Below are 27,464 nucleotides of genomic sequence, written 5' to 3' on the forward strand. Positions count from 1 at the left end.
GTGTGTGTGTGTGTGTGTGTGTGTGTGTGTGTAGATGATAGTAATTACCTTAGCTAATCGCATTCAAGCAGTTTCCAAAAAGTTCATAGTAAAAAAAAAGCACTTATGTAAAAAATACTCATCAAAGTGGCTTTTGGTATCAGTTATCTTAATTCCTAAAATTTCATTGTAATTGTAATTTCATCTAAATTTTGAATGTTTGTAAGGCTTTTTTGTGTTTAACATAAATGACCCAGGATTATGGTTGCTTATTTATTGACGTGTGGATATGGCACACATCTTTGTTACAGAAAAGAATTAATGCTTCTGCCATTAAAAACCCTTTGTTTATCGTGGCCGAAGAAAGACCCCCTATTTTCATTAAAGAGACAGAGACATAGAGAAAACTGTTAGAGATTTGTAAAATACACAGTATTTTTAGAAAGGCATTGTCATAGAGTGTAGACTAGCTGGCTTCAAAGTCTGTTTTCCATCTGTTGGGCTTCTTGCCAAGTATTTGATTGACTCAAAGATCAGCCACTAAGCTTTTGGAGGCAGTTCCCAGCCAATCCCTGGGGCCCCTATCATGGATTTATTTTGTTTTTGTGTGGGGAAGAGGAGAGCTGAAACCGCTGTAGTTTATTCTAGAAACACATTTATTGTTGGCTAAAGAGGAATTAAAAGTGGATGGCAAGACAAAGAAGATGAAGATTCCACACAAAGAACTATTATAGAGTCCATTGCCTTTGCAGTCCACTTGGGGCATGGGAATTTCCCATATGCTTTACTTTTAAGCCAGGTGTGGCTGTGTGTGTGTGTGTGTGTGTGTGTGTGTGTGTGTGTGTGTGTGTGTGTGTGTGTGTGTGCGCGCGCACTCGCGTTTAATTCTAGTACTTGAGAGGGAGAGGGAAGAGGGTCTCTCTGAGTTCCAGGCCAGCCTGGTTTACTCTCCGTAGAGAATTTCAGGACCACCAGGGTTTGTAGAGAGACCCTCTCTAAACAAACAAACAAACAAACAAACAAACAAACAAATATTGGAACTTTATATGGGAGTGTGGCGGCTGATGCTGGTAATCCCAGCACTGGGGTGGCAGACCAAGGAGGATCCGTGCATATTCAGGGACAGGACCACAAAGCAGACTATCTCAAAGAGAAGGCTCCAGCTCTGTATTTGCTTTTGTTTTATTTTAGGATGTGTGTGCGTGTGTGTGTTGAGTTGAAGGCAGGGCCTCTCACATAAGCATAGAACTCTCCCTCTGTTATCCTAACTGGTGTGCCATCTCGCCAGCCCCACATACCCATCCTTTTTGAATCACAATTTTATTTTTGCCAAATGAAACTTAAGATGAACTGCATCTTCAAAACTTAAATTTAAAAAAGAATATTAAAAAGTATTTTGAGTAAATTCAAATCTCAACATAGGAAATACAAGTTAAAAAGAATTCCAGTTTTTACCCAGGCAATGGTGCATGCCTTTAGTCCCAGCACTCGGGAGGCAGAGGCAGGTGGATCTTTGTGAGTTCTAGGCCAGCCTGGACTACAAAGAGTGTCCAGGACAGCCAGGGCTACACAGAGAACCCTGTCTCAAAAAACAAAACAACAAATTCACTTTTTAATATTTGTTCAGCTTTTCATTTTCCAGCAATTAAAGTTTGTAGTCGGTTACCTACAGGCTAAGTTCTTTCTAGTCCGTAGTAAACGTCCCTCTCCAGTTGTGTTTACTGGCCATGTTTCGTCATCTTCGACAATTCACCTTTTTCCAGGGCACATTTCAGTTTGGGGCTAGAAAGATGGCTCAGAGGTTACCCCAAAGGTCCTGAGTTCAGTTCCCAGCAACCACATGGTGGCACACAACCATCAATCCTGAGATCTGATGTCCTCTTCTGGCGTGCAGGTGTATATGCAGATAGAGCACTCACATATATTACATTAAATAAATAAATATTTAAAAAAAAGTACGGGCTGGAGAGATAGATGGCTCAGTGGTTAAGAGTACCACCTGCTCTTCCAGAGGTCCTGAGTTCAATTCCCAGCAACCACATGGTGGCTTACAACCATCTATAATGTGACAATAAAATAAATAAATAAAGAAAGAAAGAAAGAAAGAGCCGGGCGTGGTGGCGCACGCCTTTAATCCTAGCACTCGGGAGGCAGAGGCAGGCGGATCGCTGTGAGTTCGAGGCCAGCCTGGACTACAAAGTGAGTCTAGGACAGCCAAGGCTACACAGAGAAACCCTGTCTCGAAAAAACAAAAAAAAAAAAAAAAAAAAAAAAAAAAAAAAAAGAAAGAAAGAAAGAAAACCTAAAAAAAAAATTATTAAAAAAAAAAGTGCCACCACCACCACCCGGCTATTTTTTTGGCCTGTTACCCCGTTTCCCAAATATATTGGTCATATGGATTCTTTTTTTTTTTTTGTCATATGGGTTCTAAGACTGTTTTCTTATGTGATACTACAGTTTCTTTTGGAATTGATCACTCTTGTTTCTATATTTGTGCTCATTGGGTTAATAGAAGTTCTCAAATAGCTTGATTTATCTTTGTGCTAGGGATTGAACTCAGAGCTTCACACATTATGTTCTGGCTCTGCCACCGAGCTGTTACCCCATGTTCTTGTAGTGTTGAATTATTAATGACCCAAGAGCCGTTGTTTATGTGGGCTAAACCATGTGGGCTAAAATCCTACTTTAAAAGGATAATAATGCATGCCTTTAATTTCAGCTCTTGGTAAACAGAGGCAGGTGGATCTTTTGTCAGCTTGAGGCAGCCTGGTCTACCTCATGAGTTCCAGGCCAGGCCAGGTTACACAGTGAAGATATGTCTCAATAAACTGATAATAGTCAGGCTTGGAGAGATAGCCGAGGATCGGAGTTGGATCGCCAGCAACCATGCTGGGCAGTTTACAACTCAGGAGAATTCAATACCTCCGACCTTCACAGCTACCAGCACTCATCTATACGTATCTACACACAGCCTACACACATAAGTGTAGTTAGAAATAATAAAATAAATGCTTTTTAAAAAATAAAACGATCATTCCTAAGTGTGTATTATTTTGAAAGTAAGAATTATTATAGGGTGACATTGTTTTATATTTTTGCAAGTCTTTTTTAATGTATGGCTTAATAGAAGCATCTCAGTTCTCATTTGTTTCTGTACTTAGTTTCTTGTACTATTTGGTAGATTAAAAAAAAAAAGACTGTGATATACAGATGTAAGAAAAGGAGTATTTTATTAGTGTTTTCAGGCCATTGAAATTTCAGTGTCAGGTAGTTGCATGTTGCTTAGTTGAATTGTGATCTGAAACCTCACTCCTGAAAATTTTATAGTCTTACATTAATATTCTTGCCCCATGAATTTGAGGGTGTGTGTGCACATGGGAGGATTTGGAGGAAGGAAGGAAGGGAAAGGGGGAAGATGGTGTAGTTATACTATAATCTAAAGAGTAAAGAAGAAATATTGAAAGAGCGACTCCCCCAGCCTCCAAGCATCTGCCTTGTTTACAGCTCCTCAGTATGGAATAACCCCTGGAGATCATCTGCTCTATTAGAAACAAAACAAAACACTCATTCCCCTCATCAGACTTGGAGTCTTGCATATGTCAGGCAAGTTACTACTGGGTTCCCAGCCCCAGCCTTGTCTTCTGAAGTTTGAAGACCCAGTCTTGTGCCCATGTGTTTTAACATGGTGTATCATATATTTGGAAAATAATGGCACAATGAGTTAATATCTTCTGAATATTGATATATGTCAGCATGCAATAAAAATAAGATGAGCACGGTGGCTCACACCTTTAATCCCAGCACTTTTGAGGCAGGCGCAGACGGAGCGCTGTGAGTTTGAGGCCAGCCTGGTCTACAAAGCGAGTCCAGGACAGCCAGGGCTACACAGAGAAACCCTGTCTCAAAAAACCAAACCAAACCAACCAACCAAACCAAAACAAAACAAAACAAAAAACACAAACCAAACAAGCCAGGTGTGGTGAAGCACGCTTTTATCCCAGCACTTGGGAGGCAGAGGCAGGCAGGTCTCTGTGAGTTCGAGGCCAGCCTGGTCTACAAAGTGAGTCCAGGACAGCCAGGGCTACACAGAGAAACCCTATCTAGAGAAAACAAAACAAACAGAGAGAGTAAGAGGAAATCAGATGGACAGATAAAGAGCCACCCAGGGAATAGAAGGGAGGGGCATTCAGTCTGAAGGGTTTTTGAGATGGCATCTGGGACATCAGCTGAGAAGGAAGTCAGCTGAGCACTTTCTCTGTCGCTGAGCTAGCAGGCTTTCACTCCATCATCTGGTTCCTGAGTCTTTATTGGTAAAGTTGAATGTTTTGAGATTTTGTTAAAAACATTTGGAACTCCACCATGAGGCACGAACACATGGACAGAGAAATCATGCCAGCTACAGATAAACTGAGAAGCCATCAGACATTGTAAGTCACCTGGGAAGTCCTCAAGGAAAGAGTTAAGGATGGGAAATACCCTAACAGAAGGCACTAGGGCCCTGTGTACTGCTACTTTAGATGGCTTGAAAATAGAAGCAGAAAATGAGAAGGTAAGCGACTTAAATGAAATTGGTTCAGTACCAATTATGATAATCATTTTGACATTTCATATTTTATCCTTAATAGTCATAGTGACGTTCTGTATTCTCTCAAAGAAAAAAGCTTTAGAGTTATAGGAGAAAGAAAATTATAAAGGGCTGGAGAGCTGGCTCAGAGTTTAAGAGCACTGACTGCTCTTCCAGAGGTCCTGAGTTCAATTCCCAGCAACCACATGGTGGCTCATAACCATCTATAATGTGATCTGATGCCCTCTTCTGGCCTGCAGGTGCACATGCAGACAGAACACTGCATATGCAATAATAAGTAAATCATTAGAAAAAAGGAAAAATATAAAAAGTGGATTGATAGGATACAAGCCTTAGAAGAAAAATGTGAGAGACTTATAAATAAAAATGAGAAAAATAGCCGGGCATTGGTGGCAGATGCCTTTAATCCCAGCACTTGGGAGGCAGAGGCAGGAGGATCACTGTGAATTCGAGGTCAGCCTGGTCTACAAAGGGAGTCCAAGAGAATTAAGGCTACACAGAGAAACCCTATGTCAGAAAACAAAGAACAAAAACAAACAAAAAACCCATCGCCACCAACAAAAGGAATTCCTGTGGGAGAATGAGTAAAAGCAAAGTAACTAAAATACAGTCAGGCTTGGATCCAAGCTGTCCACATGTGCATCCTCTAAGTTTTTTTTTTCCTCTTTCCCCTTTTTCTTTTTTTGTTCTTTCTTTCTTTATTTCTTTGTTTCTTTGTTTCTTTCTTTCTTTCTTTCTTTCTTTCTTTCTTTTGTTTTTTGAAACACGCTTTCTCTGTGTAGTTATGGCTGTCCTAGACTCACTTTGAAGACCAGGCTGGCCTCGAACTCAAAAGTAACCCGCCTGCCTCTGCTCCTAAGTGCTGGGATTAAAGGCATGCGCCACCACACCAGGCTTCTGTAAGTTCTTTTCTATTTAGCCAATTCTCTTTCAGCCTCAGCTGATAATTTTCTTGGACTATTTAAGTCTGTATCACCTTCTAAGGTTTAAAGTAAGTTATTTAGCTCTTGAGTAGTTAATTATGGGATGTAGTCAGTTACTATCTCCTAGCAATTTTTGAAAATCATTAAGAGTTTATAATTGATCTCTCCTGATTTGTACTTTCTGTGGTTAAATTTTCCTATTTTATATCCTAGATAATAGATAGAATTTCCTCTTTGTATTTATTTTAGGAGTAATTTGTAATCCCCCAGCAAGCCAAAATTCTCTTTACTTCATCAAACAATTTTTCTAAAGTAGCTGCATCTGAATCAGCTGGTAAGATATACATATAACGGTAAATTATAGTTGAGGAAACTGTTTATGATTTTTTTTCGAGACAGGGTTTCTCTGTGTAGCCGTGACTGTCCTGGACTCACTTTGTAGATCAGGCTGGCCTCGAACTCACAGGGATCCACCCACCTCTGACTCCTGAGTGCTAATATTAAAGGTGTGCACCACCACGCCCGGCAATATTCCTTTTAATATTTTCCTCAGAAGCATTCTTGATTTAATGGTTTGTTTCTGAGATTGGAGAAATGTTAATCTGTGTTGCACTGTTGCAACAAATTATGTCTCCATAAATTGATGCTTATATTAGCCACATATGACTTTAATTTTTCTATTTGTCTTTCTAGCCCTATACACTTGACCCATCTTGTATTTTGTTTTACCTGAGATAAAGTTCCAATCCCTCAAAGCTTAATATTTACCTCCTGAAGAGGCCAATCTGGATGCCAAAATTTTGGAGGAAATTATTGTTATCTGCTCCTGTGTCTTCTAAACCTACAATTTCAATCCCATTTATTTGTATTTTTAGTTTTTGTCTCTGATCATTTATAGCTATTTGCCAAAATACTTGTTTTAATCCCAACGCTTTGTAGGCAGAGGTGGGCTCATAAGAAATAAAATGATTTAAATGTAAAAGCCACTTGAAAAAGGCATGCTGAAATTCAAAGTGAATGTCCTTTGTGAGCTAAAAATAAATACAATTAAACCATGAATTTATATATCAAGAGAAAGGGAACATAGGTATATTTATTCACACATACTAAATTATATTTAATTTCAGATTTTCAAAAGAAAATTTTAAAAGTTTAATTGAGGCATAATACTTTTTCTGTTGCCAAAAACATTTTGCCCTGGGAAAGATTTAGAACCTACCAAGAATGGGACAACTCCCCTCCCCGCCAGGGTTTTGTTTTTATCTTTCCAGGAGAATAAAGCAACCAACTAAGGAATCTGGAGACAACTGGACAAGTGAAACATCTACAGACATAAGTGAGACATGTCTTTAGGTGGTCCAATTCAGTTAAACATGATAGGCTGGCTTTGGGGTTGGAGACTAGCTCTTTCTTTAAACCCATGAATGCTTGTTAAGGAAAAATTAAAAATCTCTGTCTCATATCAGAAGAACCACCTGGTATGGCACAGGAAAACAAAAAAGAGACCACTCTAATTTCACCCATATTATAATCTTTTGTTTTCACTGGACTCTAAAACTTTTGTTAGGATATAAATATTATCTCAAAATGATATGTGTATGTAAAGTCTCTGTTGTGATACTAGTAGTTATACAGAGTACTGACTCTACACATAAACTTCATTTAGCTTCTTGCACGCATTTTTATGTTCGAACCTGAAGCAGGTAACTTGGAACCTTCTTGTGAGCCTCTAGCTGGGCATGGTGGCGCACGCCTTTAATCCCAGCCTATAAAGTAAGTCTAGGACAGCCAAGGCCATCACAGAGAAAATGTAATTAATAGATTGTGGTCCTCAAACTTTTCTGAGATCTGAATATGGTATTTAAAATGTCTAAGTTTTCAACCATTCCTAACAGTAACTTTTGAGCTCTCCAAGAAGATGATATGGCCCTGCAATGACAAATCCACCTGAACTGTGGCACCACTGGGCCAACTGCCCCATGCCTCTCCTGCCCTATCACACACCTTAAATCCAAGAGCTTTATTTTTGTTGTTGTTTTTTATTTTTGTTTTGTTTTTCCGATACAAGATTTCTCTATGTAGCCTTGGCTGTCCTGGAACTCAGTCTGTAGGCCAGGCTGGACTTGAGCTCTGCCTTTCTGTGCTGGGATTAAAGGCATGTGTCACTGTGCTCAGAAATCCAAGAGTTTTCTGCTTGATTATTGTAAACAGGATTAGGTACAGTTAACCCTAGGTCAAGAGGCTGAGCAAGCAGCCAGTTGATAGGAAGTGAACATTAAAAAAAAAATAAATAAATAAGTGAGTAAGAGGAAATCAGATAGACAGATAAAGAGCCACCCAGGAAGTAGAAGGGAGGGACATTCAGTCTGAAGGGTTTTTGAGATGGCATCTGGAAGGAATATTCCTCCTTTTGGGACCTCAGTTGAGAAGGAAGTCAGCTGGGCACTTGCTCTGTCGCTGAGCTAGCAGGCTTTCACTCCATCATCTGGCTACTGAGTCTTTATTGATAAAATCCAATGTTTGAGATTTTATTAGAAACAACAATGTTCTAGCCTGCTTCTCTTGAAAGAAAATTCATTTCTTTTGAATTTGAAGAAAGTATATATGAAATTACCAGGCCTTGTGTTTTATGACAGCATCTTGCCTGTCATACTAGGTATGACACATAGCCCACACATGGGTCAGGGCTCTTGATTTTGCAATTTGCTCTTAGACTTTGAGGGGCTGGGATTTCAGGGATGGACCACCACCATTGGGCCTAGTCATCCTTTTGTTTTGTATTTGTTCTTTCTTTTTCAAGACAGAGTTTCTCTGTAACCTTGGTTGTCCTGGACTTGCTTTGTAGACCAGGCTGCCTTTGAACTCGTAGAGATCTGCCTGCCTCTGCCTTCCTGATTGCTGGGATTACAGGCATGCACCCACCATGCCTGGCTTGGGCCTATTCATTTGTGTGTGTGTTTTCTTTCTTTCTTTTTTTTAAAAGATTTATTTATTTATTACATATACAGTATTCTGCCTGCATATATACCTGTATGCCAGAAGAGGGCATTAGATCACATTATAGATGGTTGTGAGCTACCATGTGGTTGCTGGGAATTGAATTCAGGACCTTTGGAAGAACAGTCAGTGCTCCTAACCTCTGCAGCTCTTGTATTTTCTTTTTTTCTGAGCCATGGTTTCAAATAGTTTAGGGATCTTTCTTGAATTTGGTGCGTGTGTGAATTTCTGATCCTCATGTCTGCACTTCGCAAATTGGGATTACAGCCTTGTGCTACCACAGAATCCACTCCTCCCTTTTTAAAAAAGGAAATAGGGCTACAGTATGCAGGCCTTGCTTCCTTTGAAGTTTATGTGCATGTGTGGGGTAGAGAACAACTGGTTTTTCTTTCTTTTTTTGTATTTCGTTCCTGTTTTTGTTTTTAATGATTTATTTTATTATGTATATAGTATCCTGCATGTACACCTGCACACCAGAAGAGGGCACCAGGTCTCAGTATAGATGGTTGTGAGCCACCATGTGGTTGCTGGGAATTGAACTCAGAACCTCTGGAAGAGCAGACAGCGCTCTTAGCCGCTGAGCCATCTCTGCAGCCCCCGAACAACTGGTTTTTCAAGACAGGGTTTCTCTGTGTATCCTTGGCTGTCCTGGACTCACTTTGTACACCAGGCTTTCCTTGAACTCACAGATAGCCGCCTGTCTCTGCCTCCCGGAGTACTGGGATTACAGGCTTGTGCCACCACACTTGGCTTTAGCAGACAACCTTTGGTGTTATATGGCTGAGGGGCTGGATGGGGACGGGGAGGGACGTGCAGGCGGAAGGGAGAGGTGTGTGTGTTTAACAAGGTCTCTTACTGAGGTAGAGTTCACTAAGAAGGCTAAGCTGTCTGGCCAGTGACCCTAAGTAACTTTTTCTGTCTCCCTAGGGCTGGGATCACAAGCTCTTAGTGCACCTGGTTTTTTATTTGGGTTTTGTATCACATTACCAACGGAATTGTCTTTCTAGCCCCTTGGTTGTGAAATTTTAATCCTGCTGTTTCAACCTCTTGAGTGCTAAGTTTACAGGTATGGCTTACCAAGCCTTCCCCCAGGCCCAGCTGTACCTGTGTGGCTGTGAAGAGTACAGGGACAACTAGCTCACTCTGAGGCTCTGGCGTGACCACTGCACAGACACTGTGCTTGGCCCAAGTCTTACCGAGCATTGCTTTTGCGCTGTCGGTGCATGAGTCAACACAGCACAAAGGGCAGGTGCACTCTTCGGATTATCATGGGGGACTGCTCTAAAGGTCATATTGGCCACTGAGAGACCGGCATGTGTTCACGTCTGCCTCTTAGCTGACTCTTGAGGTTTTTAGCTGCATATGTTCTAATAAACACACTGACTAACTTGTTACTTTAATTATTATTTGTGGGGTGTGGGTGTAGGTCAGAGGATTGACAGTTTGTGGGAATTGGTTCTTGTTCCACTGTGTGAGTCCTGAAGATAAAGTTGAGGTTGTTGGGCTAGGCAGAAAGTACTTTTACCTGCAGAACAGGCACGCCCTGCTGGGGAGGAGAACATGGAGGCGTCAGCAGCAGTCCCCTAGGCTGTCAGGGGCCAGCCCTGGCCTAGTACCATGTGTAGTTCACATGTGTACATATACATACTCGTAGACATACAGAAGTCATTGTGCATTGGGCTTGAGAGATGACACGGGATAGAGGCACTAGCTGGAAAACCTGTTTACCTGATTTGATCCCTAGAATCGCGTTTGGTGGAATGAGAGAACTGATTCCCTCCCGCTGTCTTCAGACCTCTTGTAAGCTGTGCCTCACATCTCCTTCTGTGCACAAAGTAAACAAACAAACCAATGTAAAAGCCAAAGCTAATCAGTGAAAATGTATGTAACAAACGTATGCTAACTTCCTAGAATGCTGCATCAAGTAACTAATAACTGGTGGCTTGACACAATAGAAACTTATGCCTTCGGAGCTTTGGATGCCAGAAGTTGGAAATCAAGGAGTCATGAGAGTGGATTCCTTAGGGAGGGTCTGTTCTGTCTGCTTTGGCTGCCCGTGGTCCTTTGCCCTTTTTGGCTTGAAGATGGATGCATCTCTGTAATGTCTTCCCTTCTCTCATCTAAGGACACTTTTTTGAACTAGTGCTCACTCTAATCCAGGATGATCTCTCTTTAAGAATCTTAACCTACTTGCATCTGCAAAGACCCCTTTCCAAATAGAGCCGTATCCACAGGTTTTAGAGGGATAACACCCACTAAAAGCATATTTTTATTGCGTCTGATACCATCCCCCCAAATACCTATTTCCAAAGGAAAAAGACTACAGTGGAAAACCTGACAAACACCTCTTAAATTATCAAACATAGCAGTAGTTAGAAATGTTTAATGACTTTATGTTTTAGATAAGGCCTTACTATGTGGCAGGGTGTGGTGGTGCATGCCTGTAATCCTACCACAGAGGTCACTGCATGTCTGAGTCAGCTTGGGGTAAAGAGTGACGCCCTGTTTCAAAATGAAATAAAATAATTACTCAGTCTTTGGGGGGCGGTTTGTAGACAGGGTTTCTCTGTGTAGTGTTGCTGTTCTGGACTCACTTTATAGACCAGGCTGGTTTCGAATTCACTGAGATCCACATGCCTCTGCCTCCCAAGTGTTGGGATTACAGGCATGTGCCACTACACCTGACTTAATTACCCAGTCTTTAATATTTGTTATAACAACAGAAACCAGTAAAAGATTGATGATGAGGACATGAGGAACCTCCTGTTGTAGGTATTAAATACTATAAATAATAACTTGCTGTTAGCTCAAGAAAATCTTCCCGCCTCAGCCTCCCAAGTGTTGGGAATATAGGCTTGACCATTTCTCAGATTATTGCAATAAATAAACTTTACATACAAATATACAAATATATATGATCGTCAGTTCTGCTTCTTTGTGTTTTACTGTCTGTACCAGTCTCTGTGACTTTGGAGGTGATTGTAATTGTCACCATGTACCCAACTTCCTATACATGGCCTATTCTCCCCATAATAAGCTTCCTAACATGGCAAAAACTGAGCAGGTATTTTTGTCTTGTTTTGAATTCAAGCTGTGACCTTGCATAAGAGTAAGGTAGAGCTGATGACAGTACTGTATACCTCCTAAGAGCTAGATGAGTTTATTGCCAGCAGGTATATAATATGTGCCCCAAGTTTTATTTTATTTTTTTATATTTTATTTTATTTTTGGATTTTCAAGACAATGTTTCTCTGTGTAGCCTTAGCTGTACTAGACTCACTATATAGACCAGGCTGGCATCGAACTCACAGAGATCCACCTGTCTCTGCCTCCCAAGTGCTGGGATTTCAGGCATGCACCACCACACCCGGCTGTGCCCCAGGTTTTAAGCTTGTCACAAAGTATACATACATATATATATTTTCTTTTTTCTTGAGACAGGTGTCTCTGTGTAGCCTTGGCTGTTCTAGACTCACTTTGTAGACCAGGCTGGTCTTGAACTCACAAAGATCTGCCTGTCTCTGTCTCCCTAAGTGCTAGGATTAAAGGTGTGCATTACCACACCTGGCTTTCCTTTTTCTTTTTCTTATTTGTAATTTTTTTCTTTATTAAGATCCTTCTCTTCCCCTTCCCCCCCTTCCTCCCTTCCTCCCATCTATCTCCTGTAGCCTAGCCTCTCCTCGAACCCCTGATCTTCCTGCCTCCACCTCCCACGAGCTTGGTTCCAGGTGTGTGCCATCACTCCAAGCTCAAGAACTTTATCAACTTATTTTAGAAGATTGAGTCTCAGCTGGGCAAGGTGGCTCTGGAATGTAATCCCAGTACTCCAGAGGCTGAGACAGTAGGATTGCTGTGAATTCGGGGCTGGACTGAGTTGTATGGCCAACCAGCAAAACTCCAAACACCAGGCTAGAATGATGGTGCAGCAGTTAAGAACACTCACTGCTCTTGCAGAGGACTCAGGTGTGGTTCCCAGAACCACAGGTGCTTCACCAACAGCCTGTGATCCAGTTCCAGAGGATCCAATGTCCTCATCTGGCCTGTTCAGGCACTCGGCACACATGCATGCAGGCACTCACACATACATATGAAATAAAAAAATATTTAGAAAACCAAAGAGGAGATTGGAGGGTAAGACTGAAATTGCAGTTCCTATGGAGGTCAAGGCAAGAGGACTTGATGGTTGTTACCAGTCTGGGTAATAAACCAAAATAACAGTAGCAACAACCCCCAAAGTGTGTGTGTGTGTGTGTGTGTGTGTGTGTGTGTCTGTCTGTCTGTCTGTCTGTCTGTCTGTCTGTCTGTGATACACAAGCTGAAGGGCAGGGTTCTGTGCAGGATTAGCACAGCATAACACAGCCTTGAACTCAGATTCCAGGCATCCTCCTGCCTTAGCCACCCAGATGAAGCTACAGGTGTACATTGATCCTGGGTGTGATGCAGTGGTACATTACCCATGATCCTACTGTACTGGGTAGGATGAGGCCGAGCAATCATGGGCTCCCTCTAGCCTGGGAACACAGTCAGATACCCCATCTTAAGACAACAAAACCCCTACAAAACACTAAGAAACAAGTTTATAGACTTATTTGGAGGAAACATATGTAAGGCAATATTACAGAAGAACCAGTGGATTGCTTTAGCTATGTTATTAAATTCAATAAATATAGTAATTTAAATTCAGAACCACATCTCAGGCAAACTGTAACATGATAAAGGGGTGATGTTTCAAGTGAATTTCATTATTTTTAGTCCATTACAGAATATCTATTTGTTCCTACAATTTGCTTTTGACCAAACTTGTGGGTTCTTTTACATTTATCTGTGTAGCTATTGTGTGGGTGTTGGAGCTTGGTCTGATGTACTTCGATGCTGTTACTGCTTGCTGTCTTTGTGCCCCAAGATTCCTATGTAACTTACCTAAAAACTTTCTCCTGTTGAGCACTAAAAATTCAACACATGTGGGCAGGCAAATGGAATAGGCGTGGCTAAGGTTCCTGGGCTTTGGGAGACAGAGAATCTTGGGTGAGGAGGAGAGAAGGAAGGGGCCAGCGCCAAGGGTAGCTGGAGGAAGAAGCACATGGCCTGCTGATGGAGATTTCACCCCGATTACAAGTATTTATGATGATGGATGGGAGGTAGCTCAATAGAAAGTATTAGGAGCAGATGGCATGGGATTGGGGCAGAGAGGTATAGAAGGTAGTTTAGAGGATTAATATCTGCCCTGGCCCAGGTTAAGTAAGGCTATTTTAAAATATAAAGGTGTCAATAAATAAATAAATAAATAAATAAAATATAACAGGTGTCTGTGTCTCATTTGGTTGCTAGCGGGTTAGAAAATACTGCCATAATAATAATTATAGGGCTAATAATAAACATTTAATAGATACAACATACATGTGCAGATGTGTGTGGCATAACAGCATGTGAAGTTCAGAGGGCACTTTGTGGGAACTGGTTCTCTCAGCCCTGTGAATTCCAGAGACCTGGAGGCAAGTGCCTTTGCTCAATCATGGTCTCCCCACAGCCCTGGCTGTCCTAGTACTCACCATGTAGGCCAGAGATCCACCTGCCTTTGCCTTCCAGACTCAAGACATGCACCACTATGCCAAACTGAACTTTTTTATTTTTATTTTTAATTAGAGCATCATACAGCCCGGATTCTGTATTTAGCAGAGGATGACCTTGACTTTTTTTAAAAAATATTTTATTTATTTATTATTATGTATACAGTGCTCTGCCTGCTTGTACACCTGCAATCCAGAAGAGGGCACCAGATCACATTATAGGTGTTTGGGAGCCACTGTGTGGTGGCTGGGAATTGAACTCAGGACCTCTGGAAGAGCAGTCGGGGCTCTTGGGCTCTTAACCTCTGAGCCATCTTTCCAGCCCCGACCTTGAATTCTTGATCCTACTTCCTCTACCTCCCAGTTGCTGATAACAGGTGTACATCATCAAGTCAGGTTGAGAAATGTGATTTAAATAATATTGTGGCTTTGTGTGTTCTCTTATTTGCTACCCCTCCCCAATACCATTTTATTATAGGTGAATTTTGTACATGACTGAATTACTTGTGTGTCTTTAGTATATTTTTATTTTTCTGAACTTGTCTTTTGTTGTTGGTTACTTTTGTTTGTTTGTTTAGGTTTTTTTTTTGTCACACATGGTCTTACTGTGTTGTTCTGGCTACCTTAGAACATGATCTGTAGACCAGGCTGGTCTTGAACTCATAACTCTTCTGCCTCTACCTCCCTAGTCCTGGGAGTTCATGTCTGCCATCACAGTTGATTGCATGTCAGTGAATAAATGTAAATACGGTCCACGTAGAAAAGAGAACAGGCCTATATTGTAGATGTACTTGTATGTCCATGGTGGTCTTGTGTGTTTGTGTGTTGCTGGGTAACGTACATGTTAGGTAAGCTCTCCTTTTTATTTTGCTTTTTGTTTCTTTGAAACAGGGTTTCTCTGTGTAGCCTTGGATGTCCTGGACTAACTTTGTAGGCTAGCCTGGCTTTGAACTCACAGTGATCCACCTGCCTCTGCCTCCCGAATGCTGGGATTAAAGGCATTCACCACCACCACCAGGCAAGTTTTCCTTTTTACTTAAAAAAAAAAAGATTTATGTATTTGTATGTATAAGCACTCTATTTGCTTGTAATACCACATGACCAAAGAGAGCCTCAGTTCTCATTACAGATGATTATGAGCCACCATGTGGTTGCTGGGAATTGAACTCAGGACCTCTGGAAGAGTAGCCAGTGTCCTTAACCACTGAGCCATCTCCCCAGCCCCTTTGTACTTCCTGAAGATAATCTTAGGAAGTTGCCCAAGCTTGCCTTGAACTTTGACTCCTTCTGCTTCAGCCTTCCTAGTAGCTGGGATTACGGTTTTCTGCCACATGGCTGAAAGAGTAACTGTCACTTGAACCATACCTCTGTGCTGCTTGCTGATTTTTCTTAGTAGTTTCGCCAGGTTCATTGAACACAATATTTGTGCGGTAACTCACAGTGCATATCTTGTTTTATCTCTTGCATTTATGAGATTCCTAGGCATTGTGTATAGTCAGGAGGACATTAGGATTGATGCTATTCTTAGCCTTCATAAACTGTGTTGCTTTGGCCATTTGTTCCTATTGTTTGTGTTTCTGCCGTAACATGTGGTGTATTCCTAGGGGGTGGTTGAAGAGTATGTCTGTCTTCACCTCTTACACATGGTGCCCAACTGCTCCTGCTGTGTGCCAATTTACACTCATACTTTTATTAGTAGTAGATTAGAGTCCGTGTTGCTCCGAATCCTAACCACATTTGCTATGTCACACTCTAAGCGTTTGTATCTTGTGGCTTTTAATTACTGTTTACTAGATGACTGAAGAAACATCAAGTGCCTTTGCATATTTTTCCGTTTGAGTTTTCTCTTTGGTTCAAGGCCTATTTAGGCATATTGTTCTTTTTTCCTTGAGGTGGCCTGTCTGACTGATTTGAACATTTTATATGTTTTCTTCCATTCTGTGAAGTATTGTTTTATTCTGTCCCTGGTATTTTACTATGTAAACTTGTGGGTACACAAGGAGGCCAGATGAGCCGGGCATGGTGGCACACGCCTTTAATCCCAGCACCCGGGAGGCAGAGGCAGGTGGATCCATGTGAGTTTGAGGCCAGCCTGGTCTACAGAGCGAGTCTAGCACAGCCAAGGCCACAAAGAGAAACCCTGTCTTGGAAAAAAAAATCAAAAACAAACAACACAAAACAAAAGACAAGGAAGTCAGAAGGTGTTGGATTCCTTGGGGCTGGAGCTACAGGTGTGGGTACTGGGATCCCCAGGATTGAGCAGCAAGGGAGTCATCACTTCAGCCTCGGCTTAACACCTATTACTTCAGCTTTTAACTATTGTTGCTTAAACTCAACTAAGATGGGGAGCCACCAATTTATCCCTTCTTGTTAACTGTCCTTGCTTATCAGATGACTGCCTTCTGCACTTGCCCTTAGTTTAGCTCTGTGTGCTCAAACTTACAGGGACTCTCATATTTGCTTGTGACCTTTTCTTGTGCTTCATGTCTGCTATGAGGTTATTTTTATATTTTGTCCTTTTAGTAGAGTTTTAGTGGGCAGAAAATGTGAGAGATTCAATCTGCCATCATAAATTTACAGTTCTAGTTTAGTATATAACACAATTGCTGGTCATTATTGAATTTAATTAGACAGTACATGGTTTGGAATTCTGTTCTTTTACCTAATATTTGAGTTATTACACAGGGCTTTTCTATGTAATTTTGGCTGTCCTGGAACTCTGTAGACCAGGCTGGCCTTGAACTCACAAAGATCTGCCTGTCCCTGTCTCCTGAGTGCATGGGGGCACATAATAGTCAATCACATAACATACACATACACATACACATATTCACATGCAAGCACGTGCCGCGCGTGCGCGCACACACACACTGAAAACATGGGAAGTAGAGGCAGGTAGATCTCTGAGTTTGAGATTCGGTTATGATGGTCTACATAGCAAGTTCCAAGCCAGCCAGAGCTATATAGTGACACCCTGTTTCAAATAACTAAATAAATAAATTAAAATTAAACACTTTAAAATTTGAATATTTAAAAGTTGTTTAAAAATAGGGGCTGGAGAGATGGCTCAGCGGCTAAGAGCACTGACTGCTCTTCCAGAGGTCCTGAGTTCAATTCCCAGCAACCACATGGTGGCTCACAACCATCTATAATGTGATCTGATGCATACTGTATACATAATAAATAAATATTTTTTAAAAAATTGTTTAAAAATAAAACTAAGTGGCTATTTCTGGAACGGTATAATGAGTTTTAGCAAAATGGTATTCCAACTATACTGAAGAGCTGGGCTGTTGCTTACTGGTAGATAAAGTGCTTTCATAGCATTCGGGCGGCCTTGGGTTTGGTTCCCAGCAAAGTTGCTTCTCTGTGTAGTTACATGGAAGTAGAAAACCTATTCAGTAACCTTTTTCCTCTCAGTATTGATTTATGGTTTTATTATAATTATTTATAAATTTAATAATTAGAGGATTTATTTAAATCCTCAAATAGTGTGCTAGTTAGTTTTATGCCAACTTGACACAAGATAGAATCATTTTGGAAGAGGGAACTCAGCTGAGAAAATTCCTGACCAGATTGGCCTGTGGTACATTTTCTTGATTGATGTGGGAAGACCCAGCTCACAGTAGGATGAGAAAGCCAGGAGGAGCAGAGACGGTAAACACTCCTTCTGTTCTCTGCATCAGTTCTTACCTCCAGGTTCCTGCCTTGAGTTCCTGCCATGACTTTGATGATAGACTATGATGTGGAAGTGTAAGATGAAATAACCCCTTTCTTTCCTCCCCATGTTGGCTTTAGTCATGATGTTTTATCACAGCAATAGAAACCCTACCTCAGACAAGTAGATTCTAAACTTCCCTCCCAGCCAGGCGTGGTGGTGCATGCTTTTAATCCCAGCACTCGGGAGGCAGAGGCAGGTGGATGGCTGTGAGTTCAAGGCCAGCCTGGTCTACAAAGCGAGTCCAGGACAGCCAAGGCTACACAGAGAAGCCCTGTCTCAAAAAAACAAAAAACAAATAAACAAATAAATAAATAAATAAATAGACTTCTCTCCCTCCCTCCCTCCCTTTAATTCTGTACTAGAAGTTGAATCTAGGACCTTGAGACTACCAGGCAGGCGCTCTGCTCTTGAGTGACGTCTCCAGCTCAAGATGTTTTTCTTGAACTTTTTGCTGTACAAATTCAAATGTTAACGTGCTTATTTAAGATATGTTGCTTTTTATTTTCTGATAACTGTGCTAATGTGTACACCTGGAGAAATAAAATATAAAATGTTTTCTTTCTTATTACAGCAGACTGGCCAAAGACCATGACAGGTCTTCCCAGCACGTCCGGGACGACTGCCAGTGTGGTGATCATACGGGGCATGAAGATGTATGTAGCTCATGTAGGTGACTCTGGCGTGGTCCTTGGAATTCAGGACGACCCAAAGGATGATTTTGTCAGAGCTGTGGAAGTGACACAAGACCACAAGCCAGAGCTTCCCAAGGAAAGAGAAAGAATCGAGGGGCTTGGTGGGAGGTGAGCATTCGGTTTGTCTTTCCTATGTAGCCCTGTGTGTAGCTGTCTGTGTCTGCTCTGTCTTTTGTCTGTCCACACCTCCCCTCAACTAGTCCCTTTTAATTGAGACAAGGCTTTGTGGTGTAGGCCAGCCCGGCATGAAACCCACTGCCTAGCCACACTGGTCTACGATTTGTAATCCTTTGCTTTAGTCTTCTCAGGGCTGCGTGTATACAGCATCCTGCCTCTCTCTCTCTCTTTTTCTGAGACAGATTATTATTATTATTATTTTTTGAGACAGGGTTTATCTGTGTGTATCCCTGGCTGTCCTGGACTCCCTTTGTAGACCAGGCTGGCTTCAGACTCACAGTGATCCGCCTGCCCCTGCCTCCTGAGTGCTGGGATTAAAGGCATGTGCCACCACGCCCGGCCCTGAGACAGAATTTTTATTTGGGCAAGCCTGACCTGGATCTCCCGATCTTCCTGCCTCTTCCTCCCATGTGTTTTGCTGGGATTATAGGCATGAGGCGGGCACCAATGCTTGGCTTTCCTTCTCCTTTTTTAAAGCAGTTAATTTCCAATTATTATGAATTTTCATTTGCTTGTTATAAAAACACCTATATATTCCTTTTTACCTTATTTTTTGAATTATTTTATTTCTGAAAATGGCTCTAAAGGAGAAGTACTATCTCAAGTAACAATTGGTAGAATTTTATTGTAAGCCTCAAACAAATACTGACATGGCCTTTAGAATCTGGACAGAGTAGAACAGTGAGTCTAGGCCATGTATGTGTCTCACTGATACTATTTTTACAGCTTATTTTTATTTTAGTCCTGGATTTTTAGAAAAGTGCTCTCCTTTTTAAGTCTCCTGGGGCTTGTATGTAAGTACAGTGAGATGAAACACTGAGTGACAGGAATGGCATTGTTTTCCAGTTTCGCAGGTCTCTGCAGTGTTTAGCAGGTGACGGCTCGTCTCTCATATCTCCTGTCTTTAATCTCTCGTGGAATGTCACCCTGGTTGCAGTAGCTGGGCACACACGCATTTTAACATAATTGTTATATTTTTTAGGCTCCATGTAGACCAGGTTAGCTTCCTACTTCTGCCTCCCAGTACTTGGGTTAAAGTATATGCCACCAAGTCTAGGCAAGGTTAACTTTATTACCTGGGAAGTAGTTTTATTGTGCATTACCAGCCATGAGGGTGTGTGCTTGTCAGTTTCAAGCCATCTTGGGCCATATAGCAAATTCCAGGCTAGCCTGAGCTACTTAATAGAGATACTTTAAAAAAACACGACAAAACAAAAGTCACCTGTGCGCTCTGCCTGTTTAGTCCCCACTCCCTTACCCTTGGTAACCACGATGTGTTCTCTGTCACAGCTTTGCTTTTCCCAGGCTATTGTATGGTTAGAGCTTGCAGAATCCCCCGTACAAGGTTACGCAGTACATGAGTTCCTCGTTTAACCACTTACTCCTGGGGCTCTGTAGCACAGCCGGTCATTGACTGCCGTAACATGCGGCAGGGTGTCTCAGGGTGAAAACAGCTGACCTGCACACCTGCCCAGAAAGCGTTGGCATTTCCTGAGCAATCACCAGACTACATTTTGAGAGACACTTTTCTAATGTGTACATGGCTTCACCTTTTAGATTTCTATCTAAAATTAGAATTAAAAAAACAAAAACAAAAACAAAACTAATCAATGTAGTAGAGACATGGGTCAGTTTTTCCATATGGCAGCAGGAACTGCTTGGACAGTTCCATACCTCTTATTGATTAGGAGGCTGACCAACTTTACACTCTTTATTTGGTGGAAAGGTGGCCTTGAGTTTGTTTTCTCCTTGTACTTTTTCTGGTTAAGATACTCTTTATCTGACTGGACTCTACATTTCTGTTTGCAAACACAGCCGTGGCTTCCAACAGTGTGCGGTTGAACTTGTATACAGACCAGATAGTTACTGTGTTCCAGCATTCTAAAAGGGTAAAGCAAGACTGTCATGTGAGTTATAGCCAGCCTAAGTTACATAGTAAGTTTTAGGTGGGCCTCAATTACAGAGTGAGACCCTGTCTTAAACAAACCCCATTTATCTGAAGGAGACTGTGTGGCCTTGTTTATTGAAAATTTAGCTATTAAGCCAGATGTGGTAGTATGTGCCTGTAATCCCAGCATTTGAGAGCAGGGGCAGGGAGATTGCTGCAGGCTGGAGGCCAACCTTGTCTACAAAAGCAAGTTCCCAGCCAGCCAAGGACACATAGCAATACCCTGTGTCAAAAAAAGTTCCTGAGTTGTCATTTTGGTGGCTACAAAAGGTCTGGGAATGCTAAGGTTTGCTGTCAAGATTTCCTTTGTCCTTGAAGTTGCTGTCTTGGGTACTTTTATTATTTTTGTTCTATAACCTGCAATCTTAAATGAATCTGTTTACAGGCTATAGTCTATTTAATCCTATGAGAGATAGTTGTACATATACTTGAGTTTTTTCCCTCATGGTTGTTTGTCTTTCACTTACTAGTATGACCTCTCTCTCTCTCTCTCTCTCTCTCTCTCTCTTTCTCTCTCTCTCCCCCTCTCCCTCTCCCTCTCCCTCACCCTCTTCCTCTCTCTCTCTCTGTGCGTTACTTGAGATTTAATTGAGAGTGTCATACATGCTGAGTCGTATCCCCAGCTCCCCATAATCTTTTACTTTTTTTTTTTTTTTGAGACAGGATCTCACTATGTAGCTCTGACTATAGACCAGATTGGCCTCAATCTCAGCTTGTCTGTCTCTGTTTTCTGATTGCTGGGGTTAAACCACCATATCTGGTTCCCATAATCTTAAATTGAGGAATTATTTTATATTTTTGGCTTCTGGAGATCAGACCCAGGTCTCGTTGTACCTACTAAGCAAATCTGCCATTTTCTTGGGTCACTAGTCTTTTACTCTACATTTTTAGTATGATGGGCCTGATCTTTTCTCAGTTTTTCAAAAGATTTTGTTTATTTATATGAGTGTTCTGTCTGCTTGTACACCTGCATGCCAGGGGAGGGCATTAAAGGGTGTAGGTAGTTGTGAGCCACCATGTGGTTGCTGGGAATTGAACTCAGGACCTCTGGAAGAGCAGACAGTGCTCTTAACTGCTGAGCCAGCTCTCCAGCCCCTCATCATTATATATATATATTTTTTTTAAATTACAAATTATTTTATTTTTATTTTTCCAAAACAGGGTTTCTCTGTGTAGCCCTGGCTGTCCTAGAACTCGTTAGGATTAAAGGTGTGCACCACCACTGCCCAGCTTGCTTGCTTGCTTGCTTGCTTGCTTGATTTATTTATTTATTTTTGAAACAAGGTTTCTCTGTGTAGCTTTGGCTGCCCTGGACTCACTTTGTAGATCAGGCTGGCCTCGAACACACAGAGATCTGTCTGCCTCAGCCTCCCATTGCTGGCATTACAGGTGTGTGACACTGAGCTGGCTTTATTATTTTTTTTAAAGAAAATATATTTCTTGATTCTTCCCCCCTCCCTTTTTAAAAAAAGATTTATTTATTATGTGTACAATGTTCTGCCTGCATGTGTGCCTGTATGCCAGAAGAGGGCATCAGATCTCATTATAGATGGTTGTGGCCACCATGTGGTTGCTGGGAATTGAACTCAGAACCTCTGGAAGAGCAGACAGTGCGCTTAACCTCTGAGCCATCTCTCCTGCCCCATTATTTTCTTATTTACACTTTAACTTGATTATTTAGAGTTATATTTTATTTGTTTTTTCTTTTATCTTTAATAGCATCTAAAAAGAGTTTATGGGTTTTTTTGCCTTTTCACTTAAAAATACCATCTGGACAGTTGGACACACGCTTATTGCCATTTGGGAGCAGGTGTCCTTATGCAAAATTTGAGCCATTTTATGATAAGTTATTTCCTGTCTTCCCTCCATCCCGACCTGGGCAGCTGGCCAGCACTCTTGTTTTTGCCGCCTTCTGTTGGTGCGCAGTCAGCTCTGCATGTCAGGCTGTTCCTTTCTATTTGCCTTTTAATACAGGACAACAGCAGGGTGTGCAGGAAAAGCAGTGTCTTATAACATTGCTTTGGTTTTAGGCTTTTTTTTTTCTTTATTTCTTTTTCCCTCCCTTAAACAGTACCATTATTTGTCTTGTTTCTCATATGCACAACGATCATAATATCCTTGTCAATGAAATATCAGGGAAACTCTCAGTACATTTGTATTGGAGAGAGCTACTGGACCTGCTTCTGTCCCGAGGCTCACGTGTCGGGTGTGGTCTTTTAGAGAGAACACAGGCTTTACGAAGGCTTGAAGGCAGCATGTTGGTATCCGTTCGTGCTGCGTGTCTTCTGCGCCATGTTCTTGTGAACGGCCAGTTCATTTCATTCTCCTCCGCTTGAGTTTCAGCATTGAAGAAGCAGAAGAAAAGACTGCCTTTGGTCTTCTAACTCTTCTTGTTTTAGAACTGAAAGTTGAACTTATTCTACAAAAGCATGGTGGAATCTTGGAATTCTGCCCTAGATTGACATTTCCAGCTCTATATTGACATTTCTGGTTATTTTGTTCTTGTTTCAATCTTTTTGTTTCTTTCTTTGTTTTTCAAGGCAGGGTTTTTCTGTCTTCTGTCTAGCCTTGACTGTCCTGGACTTGCTTTGTAGACCAGCCTGGCCTTGAACTCACAGAGATCCACCTGCCTCTGCTGGGATTACAGGCACATGTCACCACACCTGGCACTTCTGTCACTATATCAGTGGTGACCAGTGGCCACTGTTTGTATCCTCTATCTCCTTGTATGAGTGCTGGGATCACAGACGCCCCTGCATTTAGGTCTGGCTTTCATGTGAGTCCTGGAGATCTGAGTTGAGGTTAACAGGCTCGCACAGTCAAGTGCTAAAACACATTCTCCTGTCACTACTATATATCCTTTCTTCAGACCTTTCTAATTTTTTCCCTTTTTCTGCTGAACCTAAGGTCTCATGTATGTTGGCCAAGAGCTCTGCAACAAAGCTGTATCCCTAATGTAGGTTTGTAGGTTGTAAGCCAGTCGGTTCTCAGTGTAGATAGAGTCAGTGCTCATTTGGTTTAGGGGGATAGAGCCATGCTGTTCAAAGTCACTACAGCAAACTAATAAAGGGACACGTGCACCACGTGTCAGATTTCTTGTTAAGTAGTGAGACTAGCTGGCAAATCTGTATGTTGGGCCAGAGGCTCTGTTCACTTCCCTGCAATGGGGTGGGGAAAGTCAGCACATCAAATGGTTTGCACATCTTCTGTCAGCGTTTAACTCTTCAGTACTTTGTGTGTGTGGGCATGCATAAAGGTCAGAGAACACCTGGCAGGAACCAGCCCTTTCCTTCTAATATATGGGCCTTGTGGATTGAACTTAGGTTGTTGGGCTTGGCAGCAAGCACTTTTACCCCCAGAGCCGTCCCTTGATTATATTTGCATATCGACTTCTCATTATGTTGTCCAGGTGACTTCAAATTCCATGATCTTCACACCCAGTCTCCTTAGTAGGTGGGGTTACAGGCACCCACACCACCACACCTCGGGAACTGGTTCGATCACCTGGTGTTTGAGATGATCTCTCACTTTGGCCTGGCCTTCTGGCTTGGCTGAATGGACAGCGAGTGCCACGGATTCTCCTGTCTGCCTCTGCAGCACTGCATTCATTGTAATCATGTGCCAGCGTGCCTAGCTTTTATTTGGCTCCTATGGTTAGAACTCAAGTTTTCTTGTTTTTATGGCAAGCGCTTTTAGACTCAGCTATCTCTCTAGCTGCTCTATTGACATTTTTTTTTAAATCAGAGAAATTGTGTGTGTGTGTGTGTGTGTGTGTGTGTGTGTGTGTGTGTGTGTATCTCAGTGTGAGGGCATGAATAGAGAAACCATGATTAACTTGAAATAAGGGTCAGTTTTCTTTTAGGTAAATCTCATGTAGTCACACCAAGCACAGAATGAGCAGCCATCTCTAGTATACTTTAATTTTTTCTAAATAATTAACCAATCTTATAAAGATTTAGGTAACCTGAGATGACTAACTCCTTTATATACTTATTAAAGATTTTTATTGCTTATTTGGCAAAGCTGTAGGAGGATTTTCCTACCCAGAAATGTATCTATAAAGCTGTTCTGTTTTCCAGGGGTAGTTTCCTACTTTAAATTACAGAAACATCTAACTAGGCAGGTGTTGGACCTTTTGCCACAACCTCCCAGGGATGACAGGACTGAGGCACCTTGTCCAGCTCCTATTAATCTTCAAACCAGTGCCATTGCAGTCGGCATCTTGTTTCCTTCATTTCCCAGAGAAACTGGAAAACCCTTTACGTTTATCTTTTGTAAATGCTGTCCATTTGTTGAGCCTCTTTTTCACCTTTCTTAGTATTTGAGTCTTGTCCTGTGCTTTCCTTTGGTCTCTTCATTTTCATGTTATTTGCAGTTGGTTCTGTTTGGCCTATTCTAGTCAAATGTAAATCATACCCTGTTTTGTCTGTCTGTTTATAGCAAGAACCTTGGCCTATTATATCTTTGTATTTGAACATATGTCATTATTTTGTGATAATATGATCTCATTTTATTAATTCCTAACATATCAGGCTTAGTTATATTTTAATCATTTAGACTACTTACGAACTGTGTTCACTTTTTAGTGTGATGAACAAGTCTGGAGTGAATCGTGTAGTTTGGAAAAGACCTCGGCTCACTCACAGTGGACCTGTCAGAAGGAGTACAGTCATTGACCAGATTCCTTTTCTGGCCGTAGCAAGAGCACTTGGTAAGATGGACTTGTATTTGGTGAATTCATGTTATGTTTTTCTGTACTGTAGACTAGAAGCCCGAGGCCTTACATGGTAAGATTAGAGATGATGAAACTGTGTGAAAATAGAGTTAAAGTATGTATCTCAGCACCAGTTGTTCTTTGTTAATGATTTATGTTTATGGTCTTGTTAATTTTCATCGATATGTAGGGACAGTTAGAGATCTGTGTGTCTGTCAACACTCACATGCACACATACCTGCATGTCTGTCCAGCTTAATGCTGTGATTAAAACCATTTTTCAATAATCTTGCTTATCTCAGCCCATAGTATACCCCCCATCTCACTCCAGGTTTTTCAAGACAGGGTTTCTCTGTGTAGCCCTGGCTGTTCTGGACTCACTTTGTAGACCAGGCTGGCCCCACAGTGATTCACCTGCCTCTGCCTCCAGAGTGCTGGAGCCCTTAGTATTCTTAAGCCTCAGAGGCTTTTGTTTTTTGTTTTTTGTTCCCCGCCCCCTCCATTGTTGATGCCAAAATAAAAATAGTTTCTTCTCAGTCTTCTGGTTTTAGAATGAAGACTAGATTTTTGTTTTTGTTTTTGTCTTTACCGCCCGACAAGACTAGAGTTTTTTGTTTTGTTTTGCTTTGTTTTTATTTTACTTATTTATTTTTCAACAGAGTAAACTTTGGAGAGTAGAAGGGACTCCATGGGAGAAATATCTTTGTTTTGTTTTATTTATTTATTTACTATTGGTTTTTTGAGATAGGGTTTCTCTGTGTAGAAAAAGGTTATTTTGATTGTAGCATTAAGACTGGTCACTGAAAGAGGTATTGGGAACGTTCATAGTAGGTCAGCCACAGAGTTGATGGCAGTTTGGGGGAAGTTGGCTGGTGCTTTGACAGTTGTTGGTAAGTGGACTTGCTAGCAGTCAGGTGCCACCACAGCAATAAAAGAGGACCATTCCCGCTGTCCTTTCAGCACCCTCTACTGATGGAAAGGAGAAGTGACCGCCTTGCACACAAGGCTCCTTTGAGTTACAGAAAAAATATTCTGTGTTGCTATTAGGAAACTGGCTATAAGTCTGAGTCGTGCTGAACTTAAAAGTTCTGACTTGAGGGATTTTTACTAACGAATTCAAAGCAAATTGAAACCCCATCTCAAATACTGTTTAGAGAACTCTCTTGAGAAGCCTGTCATCTTTGTCTTAATGGATACTGCCCCTTTTTAAGTGCCTCTTCTGTAGTTTGCTTTTAAATGTCTTTTTTCCTTTCTTTTTTGGTTTTTTGAGACAGGGTTTCTCTGTGTAATAGCCCTTGCTGTCCTGGAACTCTCTTTGTAGACCAGGCTGGCCTTGAATTCACAGTGATCCGCCTGCCTCTGCCTCCAAGTGCTGGGATTAAAGGCGTGTGCCACCATGCCTGGCTACATTTATTTATTTTTATTTTTATAAATTTTATGTGTACAGGTATTTTCTTTGCACATATGCACATACAGCCTGTGCACTGTGAATGTGTGCAGTGCCCTTATGGGCCAGAAGAGGGTTTCAGATCCCATGAAACTGGTAGGGATCTGGTCACAATTGATAGTTGTGAGCTCCCATGTTGATACTGGGAATTGAATCCTAATCCTCTGGAAGAGCAGCCAGTGTGTTCTTAACTACTGAGCCATCTCTCCAACCTCTCTATTTTCTTAATGCCCATTCTTAAAAAATATATACTTATGTGTGCATTTGTGTATGTGCATGCATGCCACAGCACACATACGGAGGTCAGAGAATAACTTTTGATAGTCAGTTTTCTTTTTCCACTGTGTGGGTTCCAGGAATCAAACTTCGGTTGTTAGAGTTGGTATCAGTCCCCCTTAGCCATTGAACCATCTCACTGGCCCAGTATCTATTCAATCTATATTATTCATAATAAACTTGTAAAAAAAAGATTTATATATTTATTATTAGGTATACAGTGCTCTGCCTACATGTATACCTGTAGGCCAGAAGGTGGAGTCAGATCACATTATAAATGGTTGTGAGCCACTGTGTGGTTGCTGGGAATTGAACTCAGGACCTCTGGAGGAGTAGTCAGTGCTCTTAACCTTTGAGCCATCTCTCCAGCCCATATTAAACTTTTTTTTTTTTTTTGAGACAGGGTTTCTCTGTGTAGCCCTGCCTATCCTGGACTCA

General features: G+C 41.5%; 1 protein-coding gene across 1 annotated transcript in view; it reads left to right on the forward strand.

Moving 5' to 3' along the window:
- The window catches only part of PPM1D (protein phosphatase, Mg2+/Mn2+ dependent 1D), a 37,434-nt gene that overhangs the window by 1,386 nt on the left and 8,584 nt on the right, over window positions 1–27,464 (forward strand). The window contains exons 2-3 of the mRNA XM_084750513.1: window positions 18,344–18,572; window positions 25,176–25,300. Coding sequence (XP_084606639.1) covers window positions 18,344–18,572; window positions 25,176–25,300 — 354 coding nt within the window. The remainder of the gene's footprint in view (window positions 1–18,343; window positions 18,573–25,175; window positions 25,301–27,464) is intronic.

The sequence above is a fragment of the Acomys minous genome (assembly GCF_964271855.1).
Source record: "Acomys minous genome assembly, chromosome: 12".
Taxonomy (NCBI): domain Eukaryota; kingdom Metazoa; phylum Chordata; class Mammalia; order Rodentia; family Muridae; genus Acomys; species Acomys minous.